The sequence below is a fragment of the Bufo bufo genome, chromosome 3 (assembly GCF_905171765.1).
Source record: "Bufo bufo chromosome 3, aBufBuf1.1, whole genome shotgun sequence".
NCBI lineage: Eukaryota > Metazoa > Chordata > Amphibia > Anura > Bufonidae > Bufo > Bufo bufo.
The window spans coordinates 604,778,084-604,796,092 of NC_053391.1; the positions used below are offsets into that span (position 1 = coordinate 604,778,084).

The 18,009-nt window shown below is 43.7% G+C and overlaps 1 protein-coding gene across 1 annotated transcript in view; it reads left to right on the forward strand.

Moving 5' to 3' along the window:
• Positions 1 to 15,125, forward strand: part of LOC120993959 (keratin, type II cytoskeletal cochleal-like) — a 29,938-nt gene extending 14,813 nt beyond the window's left edge. The window contains exons 9-11 of the mRNA XM_040422420.1: positions 62 to 133; positions 226 to 289; positions 14,894 to 15,125. Coding sequence (XP_040278354.1) covers positions 62 to 133; positions 226 to 289; positions 14,894 to 15,125 — 368 coding nt within the window. The remainder of the gene's footprint in view (positions 1 to 61; positions 134 to 225; positions 290 to 14,893) is intronic.
• Positions 15,126 to 18,009: the final 2,884 nt, after the last annotated feature.

Genomic DNA, 18,009 nt, shown 5'->3' on the forward strand with positions numbered 1-18,009 from the left:
AGATGATCTCTGGGAGATAGATAGATAGATTTGTGCTAATTTTCTGTTTCCTTTTCTTAAGCCGTTCTGCATTCCACCAGTGGAGGCCATGGCAGCAATGTACATCATCACAAGAGTGGATTCAGCACAGGAAGTTTGTCAGCCGGGAAATACAATTCAGGACACGGCCATAACTGTTAATAGAAATAGGAGTATGCTTTTCATTCTGTAGTTAGCTTTTCATAGCTTTGAAGAACATTGACCAGAAATATCTGAGCAGATATAAGATTGAACTAAATGGACAACTCCTGTGACTCTGAATGTTTTATACCAGTAAAATAATATCCACGAGAGCTGTGCTACAATTCTTTTTGTAATGTCTAACTGATAAGTTATAACCCAATAAGACCAGGTCGCCTTTAAGGAGTATTAGGCTACTTTCACAGTCGCGTTTGGTGCGGATCCGTCATGGATCTGCACAGATGGATCTGTTCAGATAATACAACCGTCTGCATCCGTTCAGAACGGATCCGTTTGTATTATCTTTAACATAGCCAAAATAGATCCGTCTTGAACACCATTGAAAGTCAATGGAGGACAGATCCGTTTTCTATTGTGCCAGATTGTGTTATAGAAAACGGATCCGTCCCCGTTGACTTACATTGTGTGCCAGGACGGATCCGTTTGGCTCAGTTTCGTCAGACGGACACCAAAGCGATGCAAGCAGCTTTTTGGTGTCCGTTTTGGTGTCCGCCTTCAGAGCGGAATGGAGACTGATCGGAGGCAAACTGATGCATTCTGAGCGGATCCTTTTCCATTCAGAATGCATTAGGGCAAAACTGATCTGTTTTGGACCGCTTGTGAGAGCCCTGAACAGATCTCACAAACGGAAACCAAAACGCCAGTGAGAAAGTAGCCTTAACTAGATTTATTGAAATGAGTGTAACCATAGGGTATAATATAATGGATGCTCCTTTGCTGATAATATGCAAACTTGAACTGTTGTCATAGAAGCTGCTAATATTTGATCTGCTCAGTAATGGCGATGGTAATTCTAGGTTTCTCCTTATAAAGTAATTTAATTATATAACATTTTACATTGAGGCTTGAAATTTCAGTCAAGCAAAAGCTCTACATTGGCAAAAATGATAAAAGTACAAATGGCTGAAAGATCTTTCCTCAGTATTCCTGCTACAGGATTCAAGAGTTTTGATCTTTTTTACTTTTAGCATCATGTCTACCTTGAGGCATCATGTTACTTTATGTTTAGGTTCAAATTCCTATGCTCATTCATTCCCTATCTTCAGTGCAGTTTCTAGGTAAAATTTCTCTCAGGGCGAGTGTCAAAAAAACCCCCCCCCCCTGTCAAAAAACTCCCCCCCCCCCCTCAAAACTGCTCGATGAAATAAGTGTCTCCCCATTGTAAAAAATGTGTAACCACATTGCACGGACGGTCACAGTGACCCACTGTCCCACAGACTCAGGCTCTCACTCACAGCAGGCTTCTTTCTCAGCACTGCTCCGGGCGGGCGGTAACAGGTTGGCAGTGCGGGCGGCGGTGCTCACCTCACTACTGTACGTCATGCCCCCCGCAAAGCCTGCCTGTGGGGGGACATTATTTTTAATAAGGATCACTATGGACATTATTTAGTATGGAGGCTGCTGTGGGTGTCATTATAACTGTATAATGTCTGATAGGCCTAGTCCTGAGCTGAGTTATATTACCCTGCCCTGTATAATAATGTACCCTGATACCCCTTAGTTATATTACCCCAGCGGGGTAATATAACTAAGGGGTATCAGGGATGGGTACATTATTATACAGGGCATGGGCAGGGTGATATAACTCAGCTCAGGACTAGGCCTATCAGACATTATAGTTATAATGAGTTATGACACCCACAGCAGCCTCCATTCTAAATAATGTCCATAGTGATCCTTATTAAACTTAATGTCCCCCCCCCCCCCGAGACCATCCACAGTGTGTCCCCATTGTAAAAAAATTATCAGGCTCGCCTCACAGTAGGCTTCTTTTCAGCATCAGCACTGCTCAAGGGCTTAGGGCGGGCGGTAACAGGCAGGCAGTGCGGCGCTCACTCACTCACTGTACGTCACGCGCCTGCGCCGCCTAGTGGGAGGAGCAGGCGCATGATGTCAATAAGTGCCGCCCGCACGTACCGGAGCTGTGGACACTGTCTGTAGATAAGAGTGAGAGGACTCGGCACTCGGGCGCAGGTCACAGGGCAGGCGATATCTCAGAAGGAGGGAGCCAGGGCGCACGGCACGACAGTAATAACAGGCAGAGAAACGACAAGGGGGCGCCCCTGCCGGCGCCCCCCTTCTGACAGCGCCCCGGGCGGCCGCCCGGCCCGCCCGCCCCTAGAAACGGCCCTGCCTAGCTTAATATAGATTTTGTGATATAGGGTTCCAAATGCTCTGCAAGTTGGCTCAATAGGGGTTGCCTGATGGCTCAGTGATTAGCACTGAGGTCCTGAGTTTGAAACCGATCAGGGACAACATCTGCATGGAGATTGTATCCTCTCCCTGTGTCATAGTACATACATAAGGCCGAAAAAAGACATTTGTCCATCCAGTTCGGCCTGTTATCCTGCAAGTTGATCCAGAGGAAGGCCAAAAACCCTGTGAGGTAGAAGCCAATTTTCTCCACTTTAGGGGAATAAAAAATTCCTTCCCGACTCCAATCATGCAATCAGAATAACTCCCTGGATCAACGACCCCTCTCTAGTAGCTATAGCCTGTAATATTATTACGCTCCAGAAATACATCCAGGCCCCTCTTGAATTCCTTTATTGTACTCACCATCACCACCTCCTCAGGCAGAGAGTTCCATAGTCTCACTGCTCTTACCGTAAAGAATCCTTTTCTATGTTTGTGTACAAACCTTCTTTCCTCCAGACGCAGAGGATGTCCCCTCGTCACAGTCACAGTCCTGGGGATAAATAGCTGATGGGATAGATCTCTGTACTGACCCCTGATATATTTATACATATTAATTAGATCTCCCCTCAGTGTCTGCATGAGTTTCCTCCACACTCCAAAAATAGGCAAATTGGTTTCCTACGAAATTGACCCTAGTGTGTGTTGAGGTTGAGCCACTATATGGCAGCCACTGAGTTCCAAGAGAGGTGCCCAAGCCACACGACTATCCCTGCGCTTTAAGTCCTTGGTAAATGAGACGGGCATCTAATATAGGCGCATTTCAGCATAATAAATGACCCCAATATTTTCTAAAACAGACATATCAGCATTGGTAAGAGGTCTTCTTTAAAACATAATTGTCTGGTTGCCTGCAGTCTCCACTAGAGGGAGCTTAGAAGCATACTGAATACTTTCTAAGGCTCCATTCAGATGTCCGTATGAATGGTCCGAATCCGTTCTGCAATTATGCGGAACGTGGGCGGACCCATTCATTTTCAATGGGGCCAGAAAAGATGCGGCCAGAACACAGTGCTCCGCAAAAAAATAGAACATGTCCTATTCTTGTCCGCATTTTCTATTATAGTGCCGGCCATGTGCACATGGCCAGTGTCAGTGTTTTGCGGATCCGCAATTTGCCGACATGTGAATCTTATTATGTAGTTCAATGTATAAAGGTATGTAATAAGCTACGCTCCATCTAGTGGTGTTTTTAATATATGTAGGGGATTTGTCACTTTGTATCAGACAAACAAAGCTCTGGCCACTAACTATAAAGATATATTAGGAAATGAATCAACACTGAATGTTGACACTATTTAGATTTTTAAAAATCCAATTCTAATCAAAGGCGGGTTTGCATCATTGTAAAGTCTGATAAATCTAGAATGACTTACTCATGTGTCTGAATGTTGTGTAACTGAAGTCTTGTCTTTCTGATCTGTGTGTTCTGCTTGTAATAAACTAGTCATGCTTGTGTAAAACGAATGCTCTTGGAATGATTTTTTTTCTCCAGAAATATACTAGGTAAACTGCGAAAAAAGCTTTTTTTATGGGTAAAACTCAAAAATGCATGACCACATGCTACAAAAACAAAGCATATCATATGGAAATAAGACACAGAGTGATATTGTGAACACAAAGAATTTCGAGGTTATAATACAAAATACACAAAAAGATGCACAAAGTACTAAACTGATACTCAAAAATGTCCACATGCTGTACAGTTTTATTAAAGGGGTTATCCTGGAAAATATATGTATGATGCATCCTCAGGATAGGTCTTCAGTATCAAATCTACAGGATTGTGACACCCAGGACCCCCCCCCCCGATCAGCTGATCAGCTGAAGAGGCCTTGAAGTCCGCAGCCTCTTCCTAGGCCTGTGACATCACTGTATATTGGCCATATGGCCTAGTTGCAGCTCATCCCCATTCAAGTCAATGAAGCTGAGCTGCAATACCAAGAACTGCCACTATACGATGTAAAGCACTGTCCAGAGCTCACCAGAGCTTTGAGTGCAGCGGATCCCCGAGTTGTTCTTCCATAATGTGAGAATAAAATGGTGTTATTTTAAAGTAAAATGTAATTCCGTTATTGAATAGTATCAGTATTGATGACTGATTCCTGTAAAGGCTTTGTGCTCCCTACAGTATGATCACTGTTATGACATGGTTTTCACTATGTAGCAGCCTGTGACTGTTAATGTGTCATAGATACATTTTTTCCCACAGCAGTAATAGCTCCATCAGTCATATCATGTTACTATTTGTCAGCGAGTAGCTGGTGACAGTCAAATCACAACTAAGTTCCTCCCAGTTGAGGAACTATTTAGGAAATAGCATTTGGAAAAAATATGTTAACTAAAAAAAAACTTTTTAGCTAATGAAACATCCCGGACCATAGGTTTCACACTCATTACTAGGGTTGAGCGAATCAAAGTATCCAAAGTGGACCTTGATCCGAATTTCAGGGAAAATTCAATTCACGTGAAGCAGAATTTCCTTATGCTTCCTTTAAATGGTGTTTAAAAAGAAAAAAACATACTTGTGTCATCCATTTGAGCGCAAAGAGGCCGCCCCGGCCATCTTGATTGAAGATCCTGCGCATAATCTCATGTGCGGTAATGCATGATGTCACCACGCTGGCCAGCGTGATGACGTCATCATGCATCGCTTGAGATTTTGCGCAGGATTTTTAATCAAGATGGCCACGGCTGCCTCTTTTTTTTTAACTGAGTTTTTTTTTAATTGATTAACCACTGAAAGCCCACATTTTTAATCTCAGATGACGCGATCAGAGATGAACACGGCATCTGAGGGATTCAATGCCAGGGGAGTGCAATCACTGTTCCCCGTCATTGCGCCCGAAACACAAAAAGAAATGCGCTTCGTAACAAAGTTAATTGAATTTCTGTAAACTTCACTCAACACTACTCATTATACAGTAGGTGATGCAATCTGGACCACAGAACTAAACATGGGGGGGGGGACATCATAGGGTACAGCCAGTTTCCACAGGATAATAATCAGGCAGGAATGTTTCTTTACACTGAGTGCTCTGTCCAAACATATTTTCTATTATTTCATTTCTCAGAAGATGTATTATGTGTATTTTTATGGATAGATTATTACATACATGTGGTCTGTGTTTCATTCCTTTATTAATTTGTTCTTCTTTGTTCTTTTGCTAGGTTCAAACCTGTTTTAGCTATAGCAAAAAGGTTTTTATTTGGGAAATTAAAAAAACAGCCAAAATTTGTAAAGAAAAAAAAACTTCAGTCCGAACTTTTCTATTTTTTAGCCAGCAGACGAACTCGAATCTTTCCGGGTTTGTTTTAGATGAATCTACTAAAAGCCATTTTAGTACACATGTTGGCGCGCAAAAAGCACTAGGGAGAAAGAAAAAGCATTCTCGCATGACCCTGAGAGTAATTGGGGGGGATGTCTTGCCCTGATTGTCTCTCAGGCTGACAGAGAGATTGGATGAGCCAATCAATGCTGCAGCAGGCAGGGAAGTGCCCTAGCAGAACGAGCAGAGCGTCATTCTATGCAGGGCTGTGAATGAGGGTGGTTGTGTGTTAGTTAGTGTTGAGTGAGTATGCTCGGCCGAACACCAGTTCGGCTTGAGCATCGCTATGCTCGACACATCGCGGAGTTCGGCTGAACACCATGTCCCCACCGAGTCCCTGCTCTGACTCCATATATAGCTATGTCCATATATGGAGTCAGAGCTTGGGGACACCCCAGTGTAATTAAATCTAATTTAGCCTGTATTTCAGAAAAGTTTCTGCCGGAATTCGAACTTACGACCTTTTGCATTAGAGGCAAACTTTTTCAGAAATAGAGGTTAAATTTGATTTAAATATTTTATATTTTTATGGCTAAAAGCTTATATATATATATATATATACAGTACAGACCAAAAGTTTGGACACACCTTCTCATTCAAAGAGTTTTCTTTATTTTCATGACTATGAAGGCATCAAAACTATGAATTAACACATGTGGAATTATATACATAACAAACAAGTGTGAAACAACTGAAAATATGTCATATTCTAGGTTCTTCAAAGTAGCCACCTTTTGCTTTGATCACTGCTTTGCACACTCTTGGCATTCTCTTGATGAGCTTCAAGAGGTAGTCCCCTGAAATGGTCTTCCAACAGTCTTGAAGGAGTTCCCAGAGATGCTTAGCACTTGTTGGCCCTTTTGCCTTCACTCTGCGGTCCAGCTCACCCCAAACCATCTCGATTGGGTTCAGGTCCGGTGACTGTGGAGGCCAGGTCATCTGGCGCAGCACCCCATCACTCTACTTCATGGTCAAATAGCCCTTACTTTCAAAGTGTTCCCAATTTTTCAGCTGACTGACTGACCTTCATTTCTTAAAGTAATGATGGCCACTTGTTTTTCTTTACTTAGCTGCTATTTTCTTGCCATAATACAAATTCTAACAGTCTATTCAGTAGGACTATCAGCTGTGTATCCACCTGACTTCTCCTCAACGCCACTGATGGTCCCAACCCCATTTATAAGGCAAGAAATCCCACTTATTAAACCTGACAGGGCACACCTGTGAAGTGAAAACCATTTCAGGGGACTACCTCTTGAAGCTCATCAAGAGAATGCCAAGAGTGTGCAAAGCAGTAATCAAAGCAAAAGGTGGCTACTTTGAAGAACCTAGAATATGACATGTTTTCAGTTGTTTCACACTTGTTTGTTATGTATATAATTCCACATGTGTTAATTCATAGTTTTGATGCCTTCAGTGTGAATCTACAATTTTCATAGTCACGAAAATAAAGAAAACTCTTTGAATGAGAAGGTGTGTCCAAACTTTTGGTCTGTACTGTATATATATACAAACCGGTTTCCAAAAAAGTTGGGACACTATACAAATCGTGAATAAAAACTGAATGCAATGATGTGGAGGTGCCAACTTCTAATATTTTATTCAGAATAGAACATAAATAACAGAACAAAAGTTTAAACTGAGAAAATGTACCATTTTAAGGGAAAAATATTTTGAATCAGAATTTTATGGTGTCAACAAATCCCAAAAAAGTTGGGACAAGGCCATTTTCACCACTGTGTGGCATCTCCCCTTCTTCTTACAACACTCAACAGACATCTGGGGACCGAGGAGACCAGTTTCTCAAGTTTAGAAATAGGAATGCTCTCCCATTCTTGTCTAATACAGACCTCTAACTGTTCAATCGTCTTGGGCCTTCTTTGTTGCACCTTCCTCTTTATGATGTGCCAAATGTTCTCTATAGGTGAAAGATCTGGACTGCAGACTGGCCATTTCAGTACCCGGATCCTTCTCCTACGCAGCCATGATGTTGTGATTGTATGCAGAATGTGGTCTGGCATTATCTTGTTGAAAAATGCAGGGTCTTCCCTGAAAGAGATGACGTCTGGATGGGAGCATATGTTGTTCTAGAACCTGAATATATTTTTCTGCATTGATGGTGCCTTTCCAGACATGCAAGCTGCCCATGCCACACGCACTCATGCAACCCCATACCATCAGAGATGCAGGCTTCTGAACTGAGCGTTGATAACAACTTGGGTTGTCCTTGTCCTCTTTGGTCCGGATGACATGGCGTCCCAGATTTCCAAAAAGAACTTCGAATCGTGACTCGTCTGACCACAGAACAGTCTTCTATTTTGCCACACTCCATTTTAAATGATCCCTGGCCCAGTGAAAACGCCTGAGCTTGTGGATCTTGCTTAGAAATGGCTTCTTCTTTGCACTGTAGAGTTGGCAACGGCGGATGGCACGGTGTATTGTGTTCACTGACAATGGTTTCTGGAAGTATTCCTGAGCCCATTCTGTGATTTCCTTTACAGTAGCATTCCTGTTTGTGGTGCAGTGTCGTTTAAGGGCCCGGAGATCACGGGCATCCAGTATGGTTTTACGGCCTTGACCCTTACGCACAGAGATTGTTCCAGATTCTCTGAATCTTCGGATGATGTTATGCACAGTTGATGATGATAGATGCAAAGTCTTTGCAATTTTTCGCTGGGTAACACCTTTCTGATATTGCTCCACTATCTTTCTGCGCAACATTGTGGGAATTGGTGATCCTCTACCTATCTTGGCTTCTGAGAGACACTGCCACTCTGAGAAGCTCTTTTTATACCCAATCATGTTGCCAATTGACCTAATTAGTGTTAATTGGTCTTCCAGCTCTTCGTTATGCTCAAATTTACTTTTTCCAGCCTCTTATTGCTACTTGTCCCAACTTTTTTGGGATTTGCTGACACCGTGAAATTTTGAATCAATGTTTTTTCCTTTAAAATGATACATTTACTCGGATTAAACGTTTGATCTGTCATCTACGTTCTATTACAAATAAAATATTGACATTTGCCATCTCCACATCATTGCATTCAGTTTATATTCACAATTTGTTTAGTGTCCCAAATTTTTTGGAATCCGGTTTGTATATATATATAAATATATATATATATATATATATATAAATGTTTAAATTAAGTTTAGCCTCTATTTCTGAAAAAGTTTGTGACCGGATTTGAACTCACAGCTCCTGCATCATAGCCCAGAACTTTAGCTGCATAGCCAGTCACAAAATTTTTTTTTAGATGAGACTTCTACTGTATAGGTCTCAGTAGAATTTTTTTTTTTTTTTTTAAGTAACTGGCTATGCAGCTATTATAGCTAAGTGGTTAAGTGCCTTGCTTCTGATACAGAAGGTCGTGAGTTTGAATCCCAGCAGAAACTTTTCTGAAATACAGGCTAAATTAGATTTAAATACACTGGGGTGTCCCCAAGCACTGACTCCATATATGGACATAGCTATATATGGAGTCAGAGCAGAGACTCCTAAGCCGAACTAGAGTGCCGACACCCTCCCCTCTTCAGAGAAGGGGGTGCCTTGGGTTCGTCCATTGACTTCCATTGTGCTCAGGTGCTCGGCAGAACACCCGAGCATCGCAAAGTGTTCTACTCGAGCACACGAGCACTTTGGTGCTCGATCAACACTAGTGTTAGTGTCCGCCAGGAAAACGATCTTAGGGAGTCAGGGACAGTGAAAAATCCATCAGGGACAGTCAGAAATCAATCTATCAAGCGTATTGACAAGGGAGAATGAAGGGAAAGGCTAAGATTCCAAAGAAGAATTGTGCGTGTTGTGTACAACAGGGACAAGCAGGCCAGCTGACAGACAGGGAAAGAGGAGACAAGACCTGTGGCTGTGCCTGCTATCAGAGGCACCTCAAAAACAGCTACCTGCAAGGAAATGCTCAAATACTTTGCTTTTGTTTCCCCATTTTTACAGACATTCTTTTTTTGTGGGGCTTATATATATATATATATATATATATAAATATATATAAATATACTTCAGCAATACCAATGGTGTGGCAGCAATACACCTGTCTGTATTAAGTTTAAATTGAGCATCAAGCCTCAATCACCTCTTGCATATGTTCTAAATATTTGCGGGGAATGTTAAATGTAATTAAGGCTACTTTCACACTAGCGTTCGGAGCGGGTCCGTCTGATGTTTCATCAGACGGATCCGCTCCTATAATGCAGACGTTTGTATCCGTTCAGAACGGATCCGTCTGCATTATAACTTAGAAAAAATTCTAAGTGTGAAAGTAGCCTGAACGGATCCGTCCAGACTTTACATTGAAAGTCAATGGGGGCGGATCCGTTTGAAGATTGAGCCATATTGTGTCATCTTCAAACGGATCCGTCCCCATTGACTTACATTGTAAGTCTGGATGGATCCGCTTGCCTCCGCACGTCCAGGCGGACACCCGAACGCTGCAAGCAGCGTTCAGGTGTCCGCTCGCTGAGCAGAGCGGAGGCTGAACGCTGGCAGACTGATGCATTCTCAGCGGATCCGCGTCCACTGAGAATGCATTAAGGCTGGACGATTGCGTTCGGGGCCGCTTGTGAGCCCCTTCAAACGGAGCGCACGAGCGGACACCTGAACGCAGGTGTGAAAGTAGCCTAACCCAGCATACACTGCGTGCAGAATTATTAGGCAAATGAGTATTTTGACCACATCATCCTCTTTATGCATGTTGTCTTACTCCAAGCTGTATAGGCTCGAAAGCCTACTACCAATTAAGCATATTAGGTGATGTGCATCTCTGTAATGAGAAGGGGTGTGGTCTAATGACATCAACACCCTATATTAGGTGTGCATAATTATTAGGCAACTTCCTTTCCTTTGGCAAAATGGGTCAAAAGAAGGACTTGACAGGCTCAGAAAAGTCAAAAATAGAGAGATATCTTGCAGAGGGATGCAGCACTCTTAAAATTGCAAAGCTTCTGAAGCGTGATCATCCAACAATCAAGCGTTTCATTCAAAATAGTCAACAGGGTCGCAAGAAGTGTGTGGAAAAACCAAGGCGCAAAATAACTGCCCATGAACTGAGAAAAGTCAAGCGTGCAGCTGCCAAGATGCCACTTGCCACAAGTTTGGCCATATTTCAGAGCTGCAACATCACTGGAGTGCCCAAAAGCACAAGGTGTGCAATACTCAGAGACATGGCCAAGGTAAGAAAGGCTGAAAGATGACCACCACTGAACAAGACACACAAGCTGAAACGTCAAGACTGGGCCAAGAAATATCTCAAGACTGATTTTTCTAAGGTTTTATGGACTGATGAAATGAGAGTGAGTCTTGATGGGCCAGATGGATGGGCCCGTGGCTGGATTGGTAAAGGGCAGAGAGCTCCAGTCCGACTCAGACGCCAGCAAGGTGGAGGTGGAGTACTGGTTTGGGCTGGTATCATCAAAGATGAGCTTGTGGGGCCTTTTCGGGTTGAGGATGGAGTCAAGCTCAACTCCCAGTCCTACTGCCAGTTTCTGGAAGACACCTTCTTCAAGCAGTGGTACAGGAAGAAGTCTGCATCCTTCAAGAAAAACATGATTTTCATGCAGGACAATGCTCCATCACACGCGTCCAAGTACTCCACAGCGTGGCTGGCAAGGAAGGGTATAAAAGAAGAAAATCTAATGACATGGCCTCCTTTTTCACCTGATCTGAACCCCATTGAGAACCTGTGGTCCATCATCAAATGTGAGATTTACAAGGAGGGAAAACAGTACACCTCTCTGAACAGTGTCTGGGAGGCTGTGGTTGCTGCTGCACGCAATGTTGATGGTGAACAGATCAAAACACTGACAGAATCCATGGATGGCAGGCTTTTGAGTGTCCTTGCAAAGAAAGGTGGCTATATTGGTCACTGATTTGTTTTTGTTTTGTTTTTGAATGTCAGAAATGTATATTTGTGAATGTTGAGATGTTATATTGGTTTCACTGGTAAAAATAAATAATTGAAATGGGTATATATTTGTTTTTTGTTAAGTTGCCTAATAATTATGCACAGTAATAGTCACCTGCACACACAGATATTCCCCTAAAATAGCTAAAAATAAAAACAAACTAAAAACTACTTCCAAAAATATTCAGCTTAGATATTAATGAGTTTTTTGGGTTCATTGAGAACATGGTTGTTGTTCAATAATAAAATTAATCCTCAAAAATACAACTTGCCTAATAATTCTGCACTCCCTGTATATATGTGATTACTACACCAATACACAGGGTAGCACACAAAAGTATCTGGGAATGATAATGAAGTTAGGCCCAAATCTGTTTCCCTATATTACACGTTTTTAATATTTATTTTTTTTTGCCTTGATTTACTTGATTATATTCAGACTAGCAGCATATACAGTGTATGTGGTTACTACACCAATAGACACGGTAGCACACAAAACTATCTATTTAATAAAAAAAAATTGGGGGGGTTGTTGATTAATTATATTCAGACTAGCAGCATATACAGTATATGTGATTACACATGGTAGCACACAAAAGTATCTGGGAGTGATAAAGAATTTAGGCCCAAATCTGTTCCCCTATTTCACACATTTTTAATCAAATTATTATTTTTGGGGGGATTGTTGATTATATTCAAACTAGAAGCATATATATGTGATTACTACACCAATACACAGGGTAGAACACAAAAGTGTCTGGGAGTGATAACAAATTTAGGCTTAAATCCGTTTCCCTATTTCACGTTTTTAGCCAATTTTTTTAGGGGGGGGGTTATTGATTTTATTCAAACTAGCCGCATATACACATGTTTACTACATCAAAACACAGGGTGGTGCACATTATCTGAGAGGCCCAAAAATGTCCGGGCTATGGAAGGGTTTCAAACGAAAGACTCAAAGCCAGAATGTGGGTAGTACCAGCATCATCTATCCAGCCAGAAGTAGTGGTAGTAGTGGTTGTAGGCCTCAGTTGTCCCTGCTGGCTTAGGAAAGGTGTAACATTATAGTTTAGGAAAAAGAGAATGAGATTATGGATTGGATGGCTCACTCTTCCTCTTAGTCACAGCAGTATGACGTGAATGTGACTTCAGAGTCCGACACTGTGCTGTGGAGCTAGGGGTCACAGCGTTCCTCCTGCTCCTCCACCTTGCAGGCCCAAAGAAGGCTTTCAGTGGAGTCCTCCCAGTCTTCATTGCCCCATCCTAAAAGGGCACCTTCTTTTTTCCTAAGAAGTGGCAAGAATACCCCACCACATCCTATGCCAGATAGCCAAGAGGGTCTCCCTGTTGACGACTTGTATGAGAGCAGTAAGCATTTGTACTGCCCTGAGGAGGAGGTGAAAGAGGGGCCTGCAGACCCCAGGAATAGCCGGTTAGGTTGTGGTAGTAGTAGTGGCCTCCGTAGACACGCTATTGGCGTTGGGGGCAGCGACAATGGGAGTCGGAGAAGAAATGGGGAGAGAGGCCTAAGATCCTACCATGATCCTACCACAGTCTGATAGAAGGAATGTGAGATATAAAAGGGATGGTGAGGACTTCTATGACGATTGTGTGCTGGACAGGACCTGGGAGCATGATAAGGGTGCTGAGAAGGAGACAACTTCGGAGGAGGAAGGTGATGGCGGCAACAATAAAAGGAGAGGCTATATACCTCCCAAATAACAGCCAGGGCCACATCTGCTTCGGGATCTGGTGCTGCAGCTGATGCAGTAGTTGTGTTAGGCCCAAAACGTCCCAGAGCTAAGCCCAGCTCGGCTGCTTCTAGCCCTGTGCGGGTATCTCCCGCCTGGCAGTTTTTCTCCATGCCGCTGGAAGACAAAAGCATTGCCTTGTGCAAGCTGTGCAAAAGCAAAATAAAACGTGGGCAGGCAAACACAAACATAGGCACCACAGCTCTATTAAACCACATGAAGCTGCATCACCCCATCCCATGGGCAAACACAGGTGTTAGCCAGCCACTGTAGCAGGAGTTTCCTCCTTCTCCTGGTCCAGCTTGCAACAGCCATGCTGCATCCACGAACTGTACAGTGTCTTTCACATCATCATCCTTTTCCACTTCTCTCACTCAGACTCCTCCTCCTCCTCCATTCCATCATCAGCCATCGATAACGGAATGCATAGCAAAGAAACAAGTCTACGCTCCCAGCAATCCGATGGTGCGCATGCTTAATTCCCACCTGGCCAAGTTGTTGTCGGTGCAGTTGCTTTAGTAACATTAGTCAAGTCGGCTGCCTTTAGGGAACTAATGGAGTGCGCTCAGCCTCGCTGGAAGATTTCTAGCCGGCATTAATTCTCCCAAAAAGCCACCCCTGTCTTGTACTCTGAGGTGGCAGAAAATATGGGCCCCTCCCTGCAATTCTCGCTGTGCTGCAATGTTCATGCCACCGTGGGTCATTTGACCCCTCCACGATTCTGTTGGCCTGGCTGCCACACCAGGCATTTATCCACCTCCTCCTCCATGGACATGCTCCTGTCCCCAAAAGCAGCTGGGCAAAGGGTCACTCACATTACCCCTTCTATCACATGTGTCAGGTCAAGTGTTGCCATACCATGTTGGAGCTGATCAGCCTGGGAGAGAGTAGCCACACTAGTGAGCAGTTCGTCAAGTACATGAAGCAGTAAACATCCCACTGGCTTTCACCCTGCCAACTACAACTGGGCAAGGTGGTCGGTGACAATGAGCGCAACATTGTGGTCGCCCTGAACCTGTGCAAAATAACACATGCTCCCTGCATGACGCACGTCATCAATCTAGTGGTGCAGTGCTTTCTAAATAAGTACAGGGGCTTGCACAAGGAGATGGTAAAGTCAAAAAGACTGTCCAAGCACTTCAGACACTCTTACGTTGTGAGGAACGCTCTCCTGGACCTTGAGCGACAGAATGACCTGTCGCTAAACTACTCAATCTGTGATGTGCAAACTCGCTGGAATTCGACATTACACATGCTCAAGCTTCTTTTTGAGCAGCGGAAAGCAGTGAATGATTTTGTCATACACCAGGTAGCCACAGCAGCATGTGTTGCCTTGAGGTTAGGCAGTAGCTCATCCGAGATGCCTGTCGGGTGCTGAAGCCTTTCGTAGAGGCAACAAAGTTTGTCAGCAGGGACAAGTTTGGCATGAACGACGTCATCCCTTTCATATTTATCTTAGAAAAGATGCTGATGCTCATGCAGCAGGGGACCACAGCAGAACAAGCGCAGCTGATGTATCTTGCTGTCCGCCCTATTGCTGTTGGGGACATACAAAGGGAATCTTCTGCCATGGAGGAGATGAAGATGAGGATGAGGAAGATGAGGAGCTGCCACTGCACGAAGAGGACGAGGAGTCGGAGGTGGAGGAGCAAGATGACAATGATGAGGATGGCACCGGCCAAGACACTTAAGACACCAGTGGGGGCGGAGACACAAATAAATGGCTTCTTGGGCACGCTGGCCAGAATGGCCACCTGTATGCTGGCTTGCTTACACAGTGATAGGCGTATCATTGACATCAAGCAGTCTGATGACTACTGGATAGCCATACTTTTAGAGCTTCGCTACCAAGGCAAAATGGGGGAATGTGTTCTTGCAGAAAGAGAGGACAAATTTTGTTACTACCAGAAAACACTGTGTACACAGCTTGCCACAGCTTATGGTAAACAGACGCCTGAGTCTCCCCACTCCCGCTGCCACAAGCAGCAGTATCTGCAGCAACAGCCATTTCAGTCTCCACAACATAATGGAGAAGTTTTTTAATGTGCCACGCCCAGCTGAGGTCAATCAGCAAGCTGACAACTCCCACCTCAATGCCCCAGGTTCAGGCTTACCTAAACTCTCGCCAGTCTCTGCTGCATACCCAGTTCCCTGACCCCATGGATTTCTGGGCAGGCAGACTGGAACGATGGCCTGAATTGGCACAGCATGCTCTATGTCTTCTTTTTTGCCCTGTCTCCAGTGTCATCTCGGAAAAGGTTTTCAGCGCCACAGGGGTGACACCCAAATGGACCAAGTTGATCTCTGCCAGTGTCTAAAACAAAATGAACCAAGCCTGGATTCAGGAGGATTTTCACACTGCTTCAGCTGATTCTGATGTATAGATCTCATCTACCTTGCCTTAAAGTGGCCCATTTTGCTTTCTGTCTGCCTATTATTATGTTCTGTACGACTGCTGCTGCAGCCTGCATCATGCTACTAATGCCTCTTAATTGTCAGTTTACGTGTATTCAGTTTCCACACGGTTAAAGGTTTGAAATTTTAAAATTCTTTTCTTACAGATTAAAAAAAAAAAATACATTTTGGGGGTGGGAAGTGGTTAAATTTCTTTAAGGCGCAGCATATATAAATGTGATTACTGCATCAGTACTGACATTTTCTCACAGTCATGGCAATGCTGGTACCCAGAGGAGGCACTATAATACTTACCCCGAGCTACTGTCTCTAATGGCTAGCAAATAATGGCATGTATGTTTTTATTTCCAGGTCGTCTGATAATGTACTTTAATAACATTGCTATGCATTGTATTTCATGCACTGTGTCTGGTTGTCCAACAGATAGTAGTGTATCTGGCAGAGAGTACTTTTAGACAAATGGAAATTACAATGCCATTGTCCCCCTTTTTGGGCAGGAGTGGACTAGGGTTTGCAGGAAGATATAGAGGAAGTTAAGTTTTGGAGTCCAAAGGGACCAGACATGGCACAGTGAGGAGAGCGTTCCCCCCTCCTGTTGCAGGAAGCAGCTTGTAGATCACTAAAGCTCTAGGCAGTTCATAGACTAAGTATTATGAGGGGGTCAATGGCCAAAGGCACTCCACTCAAAGGTACAAGAACTGCTAGAAAGTCCAGTAACCAGAATGAAGCCAGAGATTAGCACAGCAGAGAGATAAAGCAAAGTATTTAAGTTTACCTACCAGTTTATTCTTAGCCTGCTGTAGCCAAGAGAAAGATCAAGTATTGTTTGGATGACACAAGTTTATTGCAACTTTATTCAACTTCACCAAGTCTAGACTCTACTTACTCCACCAACTGCAACTCCCTTGTCGCTACGGAGCGTAACCCCAGGTAGTGACAGTATCCAGGTAGGAGCACCGTGACACAAACTATCAGGGCCACAACATATGACTCGCCATTCCTCAAAACTGGGACCCAATTGTCCCTGGGGGGCTGCCCGCTGCACTCGGGCCTGCATCATGCCACAGCTATTAATGCCTGAGGGTCAGTTTCCGTGTACTCATTTTCCACACAGTTGAAATTTTAACTTTTTTTTTAATTTACATTTCATGAGCTGGCATATGTACGTGATTACTGTATTAATACATACATTTTCTCACAGTCCAAGTGAGCTGAATGCAACACTCCTTGCTGCAGGGGCCCCATCTTGCCTTTCTTGCTGTCGGTCTGTCTGCCTACCTACCATCACATTGTGTACGGCTGCTGCATGCTGCAGCTTGCATCATGCCACTTATGACACTTTCCAACCATCACATTCTGCACGGCTGCTGCTGCGGTCTGCATCATGCCACTAATGCCACTTGCTAACCATCCAGTACCCCAAAGATACTTACAGAAAGCCAGAATTTGGGAGTCATTTAACACCGTGCGCTGGTGGTGGATCCGCTGAAGTTATGAAGAGGTGCTGGTCTAGCTTCCTTGCTGGCTTAAATTTTAAAACAGATGTAGAAAAGTCGCAGATTGTGCCGGTCATTTTTAATGGCCGATTAAGCAGGTTTACACCTGTCTAATGGCCATCAAAAATGGATACTCTAATGCAATAAGGTATTTTAGGGGTTAAAAAAAAATACTCACATCATCCATTTACACACGCAGAGGCAGTTGCTCCTTTCTTGGTTCTGAAGGACCTGCCAACCTGTAGAGCTCATAGACAGAATTGCATGAAGGGACAGATGTGGAGAACAGTACAAAAAAAATCTGATGCTCTGAAAGTTCCCAAGAGCACAGTGACCTCCACAATTCTTAAATGGAAGAAGTTTGGAACAACCAGGACACTTCCTAGAGCTGGCTACCCCTTTAAAACTAAATAATTAAGGCAAATGGCCTTGGTAAGAGAGGTGACTAAGAGCCCAATGGTCACTGTGTCTAAGCTCTAAAGATCCTGTGTGCAGATGGACGAAACTTCCAGAAGGTCAACCATCACCGCAGCATTCCTACAATCTGGCCTTTATAGCAGAGTGGCCTTGCCTCAGTGACAGACACATGAAAGTTTTCAAAAAAGCACCTAAAGGACTCTAAGGCTTAGAGAAACAAATTTTCTGGCCTGATGAAACCAAGGTT